This window comes from Simochromis diagramma, unplaced genomic scaffold (genome assembly GCF_900408965.1).
Source record: "Simochromis diagramma unplaced genomic scaffold, fSimDia1.1 OVJJ01000355.1, whole genome shotgun sequence".
NCBI classification, from domain to species: Eukaryota; Metazoa; Chordata; class Actinopteri; order Cichliformes; family Cichlidae; genus Simochromis; species Simochromis diagramma.
Window position 1 is genome coordinate 300,448 of NW_024387174.1, and position 15,774 is coordinate 316,221.

The 15,774-nt window shown below is 41.0% G+C and overlaps 2 protein-coding genes across 3 annotated transcripts in view; both read left to right on the plus strand.

Moving 5' to 3' along the window:
• The window catches only part of LOC120744761 (tripartite motif-containing protein 16-like), a 31,245-nt gene that overhangs the window by 6,082 nt on the left and 9,389 nt on the right, over positions 1-15,774 (plus strand). Inside the window, exons 2-3 of one of the 2 annotated variants that reach the window (XM_040049302.1) lie at positions 1,434-1,465; positions 14,974-15,060. In XM_040049302.1, the coding sequence (XP_039905236.1) occupies positions 1,457-1,465; positions 14,974-15,060 (96 nt within the window). In that variant the 5' untranslated portion in view covers positions 1,434-1,456. Of the gene's footprint in view, positions 1-1,395; positions 1,466-14,973; positions 15,061-15,774 lie in introns of those variants that run through there. The other variant, XM_040049303.1, reaches the window with a different exon arrangement.
• Positions 4,505-6,170, plus strand: LOC120744760 (tripartite motif-containing protein 16-like). The gene has a single exon (XM_040049300.1). The coding sequence runs from the start codon at positions 4,505-4,507 to the stop codon at positions 6,149-6,151; it is 1,647 nt and encodes a 548-aa protein (XP_039905234.1). The 3' UTR covers positions 6,152-6,170.

A 15,774-nucleotide genomic window follows, 5' to 3' on the forward strand; every position in this document is an offset into this window, starting at 1 on the left:
TCAGTGCATGATGAATTATAATGTCTGTTTGTCATTTACTCTCTTTCTCTCACTATATCAAATATTTATCTGGTTAAATTCAGTATGGTCCCGATAGCAGTTTCCACAATAACATATGTTAATGTACAATCCTTAATTTGGTGTGTGTGTGTGTGTGTGTGTGTGTGTGTGTGTGTGTGTGTGTGTGTGTGTGTGTGTGTGTGTGTGTGTGTGTGTGATTTACATTGCTGTGCTTGAGAGTCACCATCTACCGCACATATACATGGCCAATAAACACAATTCTGATTCTGATTCTTATATTTCTGTTTTGCCTACGTCGTTGGGTTCGAAGGATCTCTTCACGTGTGTCTTGCTGGTGTCTGCTTACATCTGCTATTTGTCTGTTTGACTTGCTCCAGTCGCCACAGATGGCCCCATGCTGCATTGTGTTCTAGCACAAAGTGTGTTTGTGCTAGGATCAGTTATAACAACCATCATTCACCTGTGGAGTGTAAATTACTATTTGACTTGTGTATTTTTTATTTTCTTTGTTTTAAAAGCATGTGTGATGTTTTAAAATGCTTGGAGTAGATTTTAGTAGTTCTTCTTGTATGACTGTGAGCAATGAGCCTGGTGCTAAGTGTCCTATTACAGGTTTAAAAGTAGGATAAGCTAGTAGCCGTGGGGCCTTCATGCCAGTGGGTTGTTTTCCACATTCCTTTTGTTTTACACCACCTTGTGTATATAGGTGGTTGGTTTGTACGTGTGCCTTTTTTCTCCCCATGGTCCTCAGCTACTGGTAAGTCCAGCTCAATATTTGGTTGTTTTACTTCACAGTCAACCTTTATACTGATTCATGCTGCACTTGTTTTAACTTCTGTTTTATTTGTATTTGTTTGTTTGTTTTTAACAAATATATTGAATAAAAGTATTTTGATATTGAAACCAGTCTGCATCAGTAGTGTATTCGAGCCTGCGTTATCATTTGTTTGGCTTGTTTGAAACTACAATCTTTATATTTCATAGCGGTGAAATTCCCCTAGGTTGCGGTGTTGCATTTTAATCATAACCCCCCCTGAAAAACCTCACCAGACATTATGTTTTTGAGACCTGGGTGGAGATTCAGTTCAATTCAGTTTTCACTTCCATCATACGATGTGAAATCCTTTGGTTCCTAACATAGCACTCAGTTCATATCAGCTCAGATATCCAGCATGAGTTTTTTTCCCTTTTCAGATCTGAAGTGTGCTCAAAGCATTGTTTTAATTTGTTTCAGATATAATGCCTATTTATGTCCTGTTTCATATGTAACATGAGTTCGCCTTCTGAGGCTGCACATTAAAATGTACTCTCAGCTATTTGTTCAAAAGTCACTGAAAACAAGTGAAATAGTGCAGCAAGGAAATAAGATTCTATTTTGATCTGTTTGGATCTACTGAAGGATCCGGTGACACTTCCCTGTGGACACAGCTACTGCATGAACTGTATTAAAACCCTTCTGGGATGAAGAGAAGAAAATCTATAGCTGCCCTCAGTGCAGACAGACTTTCACATCGAGACATGTCCTGATGGAAAACACCATGTAAGCAGATTTAGTGGAGGAGCTGAAGAAGACTGGACTCCAAGCTGGACCTGAAGATGTGGCCTGTGATGTCTGCACTGGGAGAAAAATGAAAGCCTTCAAGTCCGGTTATGATGAGGTGATAAAGATGTTCTGCTATAGGAAAATATCTGCAGATGTGTTTACATTTTTATGTTGAATATTCTTTTTAAGATTTGCTACAAAAACTGAGGCAGGATTTAAATGGCTAGTTTTGATCTTTTTATCTATAATTTGTTCAATTTTAAATTCCTTCAAGTTTTTTGTAAACTTGAGTGCCCATTATGAATAATTGAATTATTTGCACTGGTAATAAATACAGTAAAATACATTCACGAATAACAAAAAGTTTTTTCGTTTTCAATTTTTTTAAAAATATAACCAAACAATACAACAATGCACCAAAATTTTCAGGACTGTGGATGATACAAAGTGCTGCTGTAACTGTGACAGGGTGGAAAACTACCCTTATAGCCCCTTAGCAGTACCAAAAGACTCCATACAGGTGTTATTCATAAGTTGATTTTGTACTAAAAGAGTTGACAGTAAAAAAAAAAGGCACTCAGTTAATACAAATTCTTAAGCCTGAAAACAATGTAAATACACTGCGAAATTGTTTTAAATTGGTTATTTTTCATGTTGCATTAATGGTTGTCATTTGATTCAAGAGAACTGCGATCTGTACATCAGTAATCGGCTAGTAAGTCTTTTCTGGGATCGATTGGTAATGGCTTCTTTCTCTACCAGGGGGCTTTCGCGCGCTCTCTCCTCATTACAAAACTACTGCAGAAGAGAAGCTTCTCACAATCACCCTCGTCATTCTTTCCCCCGTGTTTTAAGGTAATGGTGGTCAAAACATGATATTTTATACTCTGTGCGTTGTTGAGATATTTTATAGGTAGTCTTTCGTTATTTTGTGAGCTTCAGAAACATTTTATTATAGATTTTTAGTGGGTAGACCGCGGTTTTGAGCCTCAGTTGCACAATGGCCATTAAGCTAACGGCAGGAGCTACAAACGTTTCTATTGTTATCTATTTTGTACAGAAACATGTTCAGATACAAATAGTAAGCACTCAATTGTTATTTTTGGGTTATTAATTAGCTCTTTCTTCCACTGTGTGACATTGAGCAGTACGCAATGTGAATTACTTATGTTCATTTTTCATTGCATTAAACTACTGCATGAGAGAATCACTTGAAAATCACTCGTAATTTCCCCTCTGCATTCAGGGGTGTAACATGACTGCGCAATACAGCTGCAGTGAGCAAAGCTTTGGATGTACAGTTAGGAAATTAAAATACTAAAGCTAAGTAGGTGAAGCAAGCATGCAGTTAATGACTTTTTTACACCACAGTATACTTGGCATTAGGGCTGCCAAGATTAGTCGACTAGTCATTATTACGTCGTTTATCAAAATCGTAAACCACTAATTTAATAGTCGACGCGTCGTTTGAAGCTTTGTAAGATCCCGAAAGACACAGGAATAAGCAGTAGGATTTAAGAGTGTAATAACGGACTGAAACAGAAGATGGAAGCAATGCATGTTCAAGCATGCCAGCTGCCGTTAAAGGCAAAAGAAGAAGAAGCAGTCTCCGGCATCGTAGCTCTGTCCAAATTCAGGGGCGGCATTCTTCGGAGGCCGCATTTGTAGGCCGATTGCGTTACAGCGACGCGACGAAGGCTGTCCATTTCGAAGACTCCGACAAATGCATCGTCCTTTTCCCCGGATTTGGAGGATGGGTCATGCTAGTGCAGTAAGCTGTGCGTCCAATGGATGCATGATCTGATCAGTCAACTAATCGCAAAAATAATCGGTGACTAGTCGACGATCAAAATCATCAAGCCCTACTTGGCACTGGTCATTTGTATAACAATTCTTACATAATGAGTGAAACATATGTTTGATTTATTGTAGACAGTTGTTCCCATGCTTATTTTGAGAAAAAGTCAACACGTGAGATTAGTTGTTTCAAGAAAAACTGCCATGGCTGCTGTACCCTCTACAAAATGCTTTGTTTAGATGAGTTAAGAGTGTAACAAATTCATCCTGTTTAATCCACAAGGGCAGGGGTGTCAAAGTCCTGAAACTTTTACATGTGTCCCTGCTGCAACACACCTGAATAAAATGAGTAGGTCATTAGCAAGAGTCTTGACTACATGCTGAGGTGGGAACCCCTAAACCTCAACATTTTTAACTTAACATTCAGCAATTCAACTCAAAACGTTCAGTTATCAGCATTCACACTGCAGTTTCTTCAGAAAATGCATTTTCTAGTTTTAAATAAATGAAAGTGTTTGGAAAAAAAATGTACTTCAACAATAAAAATGCTTTGATCGTGCCACGTTCATTCATGAGCTGCTATAACATGAATCTAATGGCTGAATTGTCACCTCAGTATGCAGTCAGGGCTCTTGCTAATTGATCTAATTTTATTGAGGTGTGTTGGAGCAGAGACACATGTAAAAGTTTCAGGACCTCAAGGGCTGGAGTTTTGACACCTGTGCACAAGGGTGTAACCAGCGTTATCATGGAGCGCTTTATTATCTCAAAAGGTACTATACCAATAAAGTTTTACCTTACTTAAATCATCGCCACAAGGCATTTCATATAGGCTAAGTTACTAGTTAACAAGGTTAGCTAGGTCACAGTTTTAACTGCATATTGTAAATCAAACATAACAAACCCTGGCACTGATGAAATAAGCATTTATGACTTGTTGTTGCCTCCCTTCACAGATGTGTCTGTATCAGGATGGGTCTAAACAACATGGTGTAAATGCAGTTGCTGGTGAGCCTCATTTCCTGTAGGAGGTGAACAAGAGCAGAGATCTGTTTCCCTTCAGAGCACAGAGGTTGTTTCTGTTCAGAGAAAGTCAAACTGTCTGACAGTCACTGAGAGACGGTGAAACAGCACATGAATCAAATGGATCAAACAAAATTCTGCTGTTCAGTCTGTTTGGATCTACTGAAGGATCCGGTGACTATTCCCTGTGGACACAGCTACTGCATGAACTGTATAAAAACCCACTGGGATGGAGAGGAAAACAGGAAAATCTACAGCTGCCCTCAGTGCCGGAGGACTTTCACAGCGAGGCCTGTCCTGATGAAAAACACCATGTTAGCAGATTTAGTGGAGGAGCTGAAGAAGACTGGACTCCAAGCTGCTCCTGCTGATCACTGCTATGCTGGACTTGAAGATGTGGCCTGTGATGTCTGCACTGGAAGAAAAATGAAAGCATTCAGGTCCTGTTTATTCTGTCTGGCATCTTACTGTGAGAAACACCTTCAGCCACATTATGAAGTAGCTCCATTAAAGAAACACAAGCTGGTGGAGCCCTCCAAGAAGCTCCAGGAGAACATCTGCTCTCGTCATGATGAGGTGATGAAGATGTTCTGCCGTACTGATCAGCAGAGTATCTGTTATCTCTGCCCTGTGGATGAACATATAGGCCACAACACAGTCTCAGCTGCAGCAGAAAGGACTGAGAGGCAGAGAGAGCTGGAGGTGAGTCGACAAAACATCCAGCAGAGAATCCAGGACAGAGAGAAAGATGTGAAGCTGCTTCAACAGGAGGTGGAGGCCATCAATCAGTCTGCTGATCAAACAGTGGAGCACAGTGAGAAGATCTTCACTGAGCTGATCCATCTCATCCAGAAAAGAAGCTCTGATGTGAAGCAGCAGATCAGATCCCAGCAGGAAACTGAAGTGAGTCGAGTCAAAGAGCTTCAGGAGAAGCTGGAGCAGGAGATCACTGAGCTGAAGAGGAAAGATGCTGAGCTGAAGCAGCTCTCACACACAGAGGATCACATCCAGTTTCTACACAACTACCCCTCACTGTCAGCACTCAGTGAGTCTACAGACTCATCCAGCATCAATATCCGTCCTCTGAGCTACTTTGATGTGACAGCAGCTGTGTCAGAGGTCAGAGATAAACTACAGGACATTCTGAGAGAGGAATGGACAAACATCTCACTGACAGTCACTGAAGTGGATGTTTTACTGTCAGATCCACCAGAGCCAAAGACCAGAGCTGGATTCTTAAAATATTCATGTGAAATCACACTGGATCCAAACACAGCATACAAAGAGCTGTTATTATCAGAGGGGAACAGAAAAGTAACCTTAATGAAACAAAAACATTATTCTGATCATCCAGACAGATTTACTTCGTATAAACAGGTCCTGAGTAGAGAGAGTCTGAGTGGACGTTGTTACTGGGAGGTGGAGTGGAGAGGGAGAGTTGACGTAGCAGCCGCATACAAGAATATCAGCCGAGCAGGAAGTGTGCAAGAGTGCGGATTTGGACGTAATGACAAATCTTGGTCATTAGATTGTAACAACAACAGTTATACATTTTGGCACAACAACATCCAAACTCCTGTCTCAGGTCCTCGTTCCTCCAGAGTAGGAGTGTACCTGGATCACAGAGCAGGTATTTTGTCCTTCTACAGCGTCTCTGAAACCATGACTCTCCTCCACAGAGTCCAGACCACATTCACTCAGCCGCTCTATGCTGGACTGTTGGTTTACTATAGTGAAGATACTGCTGAGTTGATTAAAGTGAAATAGACTGAAGTCTTTCATATTGTGGGTTTAAATCTGTGTTTTAGTTTCATTTTATTTTCTCTCCATCATTTCTGCACAGAGATCAGCTGTCAGTCAAACATTATGGGTGGTACCTCCACATCTTCTAGTTGTTCTCTTGATGTTTCTGAGTTTTTAAAGGAGATCTTTCCTGTGACTGTTTATGGAGGCTATCACTGCTCATCATCATTTTCATTTACTAAAATATTTCTCCACATGAAAATGTAAACTTCTCTATCCTCTAAATGTTTCTGGAATATTTGTATTGAAAAATGTCGACATTTCTCTTTATGAGTATGGCAGACCATGTGTGTGTGTTTGTGTTTGTTTTTGTCAAAATCATCAAACAAATGAGGAAAAACTGTGATTTTAATGAATGAATTCATATATTGTGTTGATGTTTTATTGTGTGAATAAACTGGAAGGTTTGACTATAAATCAAACTTTGAACAAAGTCTTTTCTTCTGTCTTCATTCCAGGATCTCACTCAAATCTGATGCAGAAAATATGAAACTAATCTGAGAGAATAACTGAAGCAGTTTTCCTCCTGAAGCATCACAAAGTTCGGAGTTCATGTTTAGAGCAGAAGATTCAGCAGTCGCTCTGTGACCTTTCAACTTTCTTCACTGAAACAGCTTCATTACAGAGAAACAAGTCACATTTTCTTCATGTTCTTAAGTCCTTTCAGATGTTTGTAATGGTCCTTGAATGCAGCATCAGTGTTACAGGTTGTGACTCCTGTGAACAAACTGACACAGTGTGATATTACACATATTTAAATCTGTCTTTACTGATGATGTTGAAGCTGCTGAAGGCTCAGTGAAGTTTTGTCTTCCTGCAGGTTAACAAGTGAAATCTGACAGTGATGCACAACACAAGAGGGCGCCTTCATCCTGCTAACAGGGATGTAGAGGAGGTTAAAGCACCTCAGCTCAGTTTGTCCACATGTTTTACGTTCTGCCATGTTTTTAGGCTGAATAAAGCCTTTATCATAAAGTGCACTGTTTCATAGATCCTGGTAAACTGGAGCAAAGCATCATTAGTTAGATTAAACTCCAAACTAAATAACTGACTAACACTGTATCAGCAAACACCACAGTTTAACATGAACAGAAAAAATCTCATAAAATGACTATGTGGACTCTCTTAATATGTTGTCTGTCATCTACAGCGCCTCTCTGGGGGTGATTGCAATAATACACGTCTTTTTTTCCACACCTTTTCTGGTCCCTGTAATTTCACTTTGTTCCTGACGTTAACATTTTCATAGCACCTGTTAAAAATGTGACTGGCTGAGTCAAACTCTTTCATTTAGCTTGGCTCTCTAACTTTGCTAAATAAAGTTACAGATCCAAGCCTTTTATTCCTCTTGAACGAAAAAAAAATCAACAGCTTTGTAAATGCACCATATGGGCCACATTTAAAACCACAGTATTACTCTTCATAACAAGAGAGAAACAGGTCAGTTACAGTAGAACAACTACATCATGAAACCGTAATGGTGACGACAGAGCAGCTGGAGGCTGCTGTCATTTATTTGTATTCATGATCATTTTGTCTGAAGATCTCAACATGAAATGATTCGATCAGCTGCTGTGTCTCATTCCTTACCAGATGTTGACTCTGATGCACTTTTGTTTAATGCCGACTAAAAGCAGTGAAGAAGAGTTTCAGCCTTCAGACATTTCAATTTGGACAGAAGCCTCCATAAAAAGTGACTCAGACACAAAATAATAATAATGAAACTCCAAACTTAAAACCAGGACTTGTTAAAATTTATCACCCATGAGACTTAAGGACTCTTTGACCTCCAGCAGCATATTTTGAACTCGTGTTTTATGTCATTCTCTGGTCTTTTCTAACCAAGAAAATATGATAAACACTTTAAAAAGCTTTCATCTACAACAGTGGTGAAGAATAACCACACCTCTGTCTTCATTAACAGATTAAAATTAGTGTGTGAAGTCAGAGGGCCACATCCATCAGCATCATTGGAGTTTCAGGGTCTCATCTGGTGGGTCTACAGTTTGTTAATGTGTGTTCTGACAAAAAGATCACTTTCATGTTCCTAAAGAGGACACGTACACTTTATGTGCTTATTTTGTACTCTCTTTATTTTCTCTATGCTTTTAAAAGTGTCACATAAACAGAATTTCCAGTTTTTCTATTTTTCATATATTTAATCTTTCCCTTTAACTTTAACAACTAATGTAAATTCATTAGTGCTTTGACAGCACTGACCGGAGTGTTTTTGAGGCCACAACTACAGACCTGATGATCTCACCGGTGCTGTAACATCTTCCATCAGTTTCTGTGCCAAGTTTTCAGGTAACGACCCTGCCTGAATGTGGAGAGGACTGCAGGATATCACCAACCACAGGAGACCATGCCCCCACATCAGGGAGAACAATCAACTGGTCAAAGACCTGAATGTTTTCCTGCAGGTTTAACGATCACATCTTCACACCCCTCACCCTCTCCAACCACATCACACACCACTTCCCACCACCACCCACCCCTCCTTACTGACTCACCATCTACACTTTATACGTGTGAAGAAGATGTGAAGTAACTCTTCAGCAGACAAAACACAGGTAACAAACAGTGAGTCACCCTCCTGCCCCAAAGTCTGAGCTGACCAGCTGGCTCCCATCATCACACAGATCTTCAGCAGATCCCTAGACCTGTGTGAAGTCCCCTCCTGCTTCAAGCACTCCACAATCATCGCGGTCTAAAAAGCAAACAAACCCTCTGTCACTGAGTTAAATGACTACAGACCTGTCGCCCTGTAGGACATCACAGCCCCCACTACCAGACCCCCGGCAGGATGCTTACTGGTCAAACACTTAAGCAGATATATATGTATGTCATCAAGTTCCAATCAAGTTATATTCTCAAGTTCTGTATTCATAATAACCAGTTATCCATCCCTTATTTACTCCATTATTTATTCCAGTATTTTTGTACACATAAATATGTTATACATGTTGTTGCTGTCTGTTCGTTTTTTCTGATAAGTTCACTGAAAAGCAAAGAAACAGAACCCATTTCCTTGGATGTGTGCGCAGAATCAGAAAGACTTTATTTATCCCCAAGGGGCAATTAAGATACAACAGAGCAGCATGGCGTTGAAGATAAGGGCAGGGCAGATACAGGCAATAAGAGTGAGATAATAAATACACAGAATATACAGTATATACACAGTTTTAAAATTAAAGTGACTGAATAGCTGAATAAATAACTGAGTGACTAAACGTGAGTAAAGTGTCAGCAGCACAAAAAGAGTGTAGTGTAGTTTATGTTTCTGGTGTGGGAAATCGTCTTATCGGCTGGAGTTAAAAAGCAGGGTGGCTTTGGGGACAAAGGTGGCTCTCCTCCTCTCAGTCCTGCAGGAAATGCAGCGGAGGCTTCGCCCGGGGTGAAGAATGTGAGAGGGGTCGTTGATGATTGGGCTGCCCGTCTAAGGGCCTGTTGGCTGAAAAACTGCCACAGTTCTGACAGACAGGCCAACTTTGTCACAGGTTTTTGGCACATACATGGTAATAAAGATGATTCTGATTTTCTAACTTTAAAATCATTTGTCTTTCCTCTTCCTCCGTCAGCCTTTTTTTTTTAATATTTCAGTTTTACAGTAAAAAATAAATTAAACATCTCTTTTCACGATGTGAATTCTATTTTCTTTTTATCTTAAAATGAAACTGCCACTTTAAGACAACCCGTTCCCGCTCTAACTGCGCATGCTCTGCGCATGCTCGTCTTCACGCTCTCCCCGTCGCTGATCTACAAGTGTGAGGATGGGTGTAACCAGCGCGTGACTGCGTGCGCTAAAAGGTTCCATTCAAACGCAGATCTGCGGCTAAACAGAAACCAGAGGAGGAGGGTTTGGTTTGAATCGGAGCGCACACACGTGTTTCTGTCCACACTTACGGGGAGAAATGGCAGAGAAAGGCGTCCTTCTGGATAGAAAGACCTGTTGTTTGATCTGTTTGGATTTGTTAAAGGATCCGGTGACTGTTTCCTGTGGTCACAGCTACTGTACCAACTGCATTAATTCCCACTGGGATAAGGAGGACAGGAATGCCACCTACAGCTGCCCAAAGTGCAGGAAGTCCTTCACAGCGCGGCCTGACCTGGCAGCAAACACCACGTTAGAAGAGTTGGTGGAGGAGCTGAAGAACAGTGGACTTAATGTGGGAATGAACGGTGACGGTCAGACCGAGCTGGGGTCAAGCAGGCAAAAAATCAAGCAGAGAATCGAGACCAGACAAAAGGACGTGAAGCTGCTTAAGCTGGAGGTGGAGAAAATCAATCTGTCTGCTGATAAAGCCCTGAAGGAAAGCAGGAGCGTTTTTGATCAACTCACCCAGCAGATCAAAAAAAGAAGCTTTGATGTGATGTATCGGATCAGATCCCTGCAGAAAGCCGAACAGAATCGAATCAAAGAGCTTCAGCAGGAGCTGGAGCAGGAGATCACTGACCTGAAAAGGAAAGACGCTGAACTGGAGGAGCTCTCACACACAGAGGATCACAACCAGTTTCTGCATCGCCTTCCTTCATTCACTCATCCACCTACAGAGTTACCCAGAACCAAAATCCTTCCTCTGAGCTTCTTTGGGGAGGTGACAGCAGCTGTGTCCAAGCTCAGAGCTAAAGTACAGGACATCCTGAGGGACACCTGGGTGGATGTTTCACCCGTGGTTGATGTAAACCCACAAACAGAGCCAAAGTCCAGAGCTGACTTCTTAAAATATTCATTCCAAATCACGCTGGATCCCAACACCGTAAACACACAGCTGTCATTATCAGAGGGGAACAGGAGAGCGACGTTAATGAGAGAGGAGCAGTCTTATCCTACTCACCCGGACAGATTCATTAGGTGGAGGCAGGTCCTGAGTAACCAGAGCCTGACCGGCCGTCGTTACTGGGAGGTGGAGTGGTGCAGGAAGAGAGTCACAGTGGCGCTGGCATACAAAGATATCAGCAGAGAGGGGTCCATGAACGAGTGCGCGTTTGGATTCAACGACAAGTCCTGGGCGCTGGAGTGTAACTGCAGCAGCAGCTACAAATTCATACACAACAGCGTGAAAACAGCCGTCTCGGGCCCGTGGACGTCCCGGCTCGGAGTGTACCTGGATCACAGTGCAGGTGTCCTGGCTTTCTACAGCGTCTCTGAAAGCATGACTCTCCTCCACAGAGTCCAGACCGCATTCAATCAGCCGCTCTATGCTGGACTTTGGTTCAGTGGATATCACAGAGCCACTGCAGAGTTCATTGAGCTCGGAGCATAAATGAGACGACCTGCAAGATTTTTTTTTTTTCTTTTTATCATCATTGTTACATTTCAAGAATAAGAAGCGGTATTCAAGACTTGCAAGTATCTAGAGACACAGTATTCTATGACAACAGTGACTTTTTATTTCACCTCCTCCTCCACACCATCATCATCATCACCTATGACCTTTTAGTCTTTGTTTTGTTTTTTTGGTAGCTGAAGAGTTTAGGAAATGCTGTTTAGACTTGTTATGTAAAACAGAGTAAAGTACGAAGTAGATTTACTCACGGCAGTAAAATAATGCCTGAATCTGCTATATTTTTATATATGATGTTATTAGAGTCCTGAAACTGATGCATCAAAGTGGAAGCAGCAATTTAATTTGTGGTCTCAGTGGTTTGATCTGCTTTATGTAGAGTTAGATTTTCAGTGGGTTTGCAAAGAGAAACAAATGGATGAGAGGAAATTTAAAACAGTTCTGATGCCAGATTTTCTTTTCGTGTTTTGTACGGTTATATAATCTCTGTGGATCATTTGATAACTTTAAATGTCTTTGTTCCTACTTGGAGTTATTGGAGCTTTTCATGTTTTTAATATGACTTCGTATGTAAATTGTTCCAGACCTGCTGCTAAGATACTCGAGTATCTTCAAATATGAAGCTGAGTATTGCTTCCATACTTTCCTCCACTGCTGATGACCTTGTTACCTGCTGCTCCCTGTTAATGATCAGCCTCAGTTCTGATAGTAAACTGTTGGCTCTCGTTCTGTCAGGTTGTTGCTCAGTGACGTCTTGTTTTCATTTTCAAATGTCTTCTTTTAACTCTTTGCTTTTGTTTCTGGTTTGTGTCCTCGAATTTAGATTATAGAGAATATTTTACAATTAAACTTTAAATGCATCACGTGTGTTTCATCATTGGATGTTTATAGTTGTGACTCTTTGATTTGCTGTGTTCACTGTTCAGGTCATGTTTTTCATGTAAAGATGGAAATAAACACAGATGGAAACACTGAGTCAGAGTGTTGCTGCTGGTCAGTCAGTATATTAACAGAACATGGTTCATAAAACTGCTCCTACAACTGTTTTTGAATCATCTTTAAAGACGCTTGTCTTTATTGTTCTGTTTTTTGTGGTTCGGCACTTTATAGTGAGCCAGTTTTTTTTAACTTAAAGATACTTTGTGAATTTAATTCAGTCATTCGGCTACTGAAAATCAAGAAAGTCTCCTCTTTAAATCCCTCCATTTTTCTGACTGTCTGGACTCTCAATCCAGAATAAGTAAGTTGTTATACGGTGTTGTGGACAATGTACAGATCCTGAGAAACAGACAGGCTGTTTGACAAAAGGAAGGAGGCCATTTGTGTTCAAGTAGAGAAACTATCGCTCTGTAGAGGAGGAGGGCAATAAGTGCTGTTCTTTCATCACTTCCCAGCAGTTTAAACCACCCACAGGCCTCATCATGTGATGTTATTTGTGCTTTGTGTTTTTTTTGCCCGCATGATGCCACATCGAGGACATCTCGTTGTCATGGATGTGGGACTGGATTTATGACAACCGAGGGCTCATCTTACAGTGTCTCACAGATTCAGTGCAAGAGGATCACACAATGCATTTTTATTCATTAGATAGAAGATAGAAGTTTGCTGAACATTTTAAATAATTTAAACAAACTGGTGTTTTGTGTAAAATTACAGTGGGATGCAAAAGTTTGGGCAACCTTGTTAATAGTCATTATTTTCCTGTATAAATCGTTGGATGTTACAATAAAAAACATCAGTTAAATATATCATATAGGAGACACACACACTGATATTTGAAAAGTGAAATGAAGTTCATTGGATTTACAGAAAGTGTGCAATAAATGTTTAAACAAAATCAGGCAGGTGCATAAATTTGGACACCACATTTTTTGCAGAAATTACAGCCTCTAAACGCTTCCTGTAGGTTCCAATGAGAGTCTGGATTGTGGTTGAAGGTATTTTGGACCATTCCTCTTTACTAAACATCTCTAGTTCATTCAGGTTTGATGGCTTCCGAGCATGGACAGCTCTCTTTAACTCACACTCCAGATTTTCAGTAATTTTCAGGCCTGGGGACTGAGATGGCCATTCCAGAACGTTGTACTGGTTCCTCTGCATGAAAGCCTTAGTGGATTTTGAGTAGTGTTTTGGGTCGTTGTCTTGTTGAAAGATCCAGCCCCGGCGCAGCTTCAGCTTTGTCACCTGATTCCTGGACATTGGTCTCCAGGATCTGCTGATACTGAGTGGAATCCATGTGTCCCTCAACTTTGACAAGATTCCCAGTCCCTGCACTGGCCACACAGCCCCACAGCATGATGGAGCCGCCACCATATTTTACTGTAGGTAGCAGGTGTTTTTCTTGGACTGCTGTGTTCTTTTTCCTCCATGCATAACACCTCTTGTTATGCCCAAATAGCTCATTTTTAGTTTGATCAGCCCACAGCACCTTATTCCAGAATGAAGCTGGCTTGTCCAAATGTGCTTTAGCAAACCTCAAGCAGCTCTGTTTGTGCTGTGGGTGAGAAAAGGCTTCCTCTGCATCACTCTTGCATACAGCATCTCCTTGTGTAAAGTGCCTGAAATGGTTGAACGATGCACAGTGACTCCATCTGCTGCAAGATGATGTTGTAGGTCTTTGGTGCTGGTCTGTGTGTTGACTCGGAATGTTCTCGCCAATCGTCGCTTCTGTCGATCCGAGATTTTTCTTGGTCTGCCACTTCGAGCCTTAACTTGAACTGAGCCTGTGATCTTCCATTTTCTCAATATGTTCCTAACTGTGGAAACGGGCAGCTTAAATCTCTGAGACAACTTTCTGTATCCTTCCCCTAAACCATGATGGTGAACAATCTTTGTCTTCAGGTCATTTGAGAGTAGACCCCCATGTTGCTACTCTTCAGAGAAAATTAAAAGAGGGAAACTTACAATTGACCCCCTTAAATACTATTTCTCATTATTGGATTCACCTGTAAATGTAGGTCAGGGGTCACTGAGCTTACTAAGCCAATTTGAGTTCCAATAATTAGTTCTAAAGGTTTTGGAATCAATAAAATGACAACAGTGCCCAAATTTACGCACCTGCCTGATTTTGTTTAAACAATTATTGCACACTTTCTGTAAATCCATTAAACTTCATTTCACTTCTCAAATATCACTGTGTGTGTCTCCTATATGATATATTTAACTGACATTTTTTATTGTAACAACCAACGATTTATACAGAAAAATAATGACTATTAACAAGGTTGCCCAAACTTTTGCATCCCACTGTATCAAAGTTTAACTGGGTCAAACATATTGCTGCATGCTCCTGCAAATCAGACAAACACAAACATTGCCTTCCTTAAATGCCATTTGTATCTCTGTCAGAATCATACTTTAGAGCCTCCCTTCACAGATGTGTTTGATCAGGATGGGTCTAAACAGCATTTCCTGTAGGAGGTGAACAAGAGCAGAGATCTTGAAGAACTGAAGGATCCGGTGACTATTCCCTGTGGACACAGCTACTGCATGAACTGTATTAAAAGCTTCTGGGATGAAGAGGAAGAGAAGAAAATCTACAGCTGCCCTCAGTGCAGACAGACTTTCACAGCGAGGCCTGTCCTGGTGAAAAACACCATGTTAGCAAATTTAGTGGAGGAGCTGAAGAAGACTGGACTCCAAGCTGCTCCTGCTGATCACTGCTATGCTGGACCTGAAGATGTGGCCTGTGATGTCTGCACTGGGAGAAAGATGAAAGCCTTCAAGTCCTGCATGAGACACAAGCTGTGAGCCTGCTCAGGAGAACAGCGATGAGGGATATTCTGCCGTCTGATCCAGGCATTTTTGATCTCTCACTGTGAGAAAAAGGAGGTGGAGGCATCAATCGTCTGCTGATCATCAACAGCTGCGATCCGAGCACAGTGACGAAGACTTACTGAGCTATCCATCTCATCCCAGAATGAAGCTCTGGATTGTGAAGCCGCGATGATTAACCAATATTAAACACAAACACTGGGTCTAATGACCCAGGACCATGACGACATCAAAGTTTAGATTTGTGTTAAATAAACAAAATACATATCAAATATCTGGTGTAATGCTTCTCATACAGTCTTCTCATCTAAAAATGAGTTTGATTTGTTACAGTGTGACTGTACAGTTGTACCCATGCCTCATTCTCAAAGTGTGGGAAAGAACTTGGATGAAGATGTTTCTAAATATAAAGTTTGGTCTTTATTCATTGAAACGCAATTTTTTTGCTTAGGTTTTAAAAAATATTTTTTATAAAAATCCCCTGGTGTTGCTTGCTGAATGTTACAGCTCCAACAAGTCCAACAA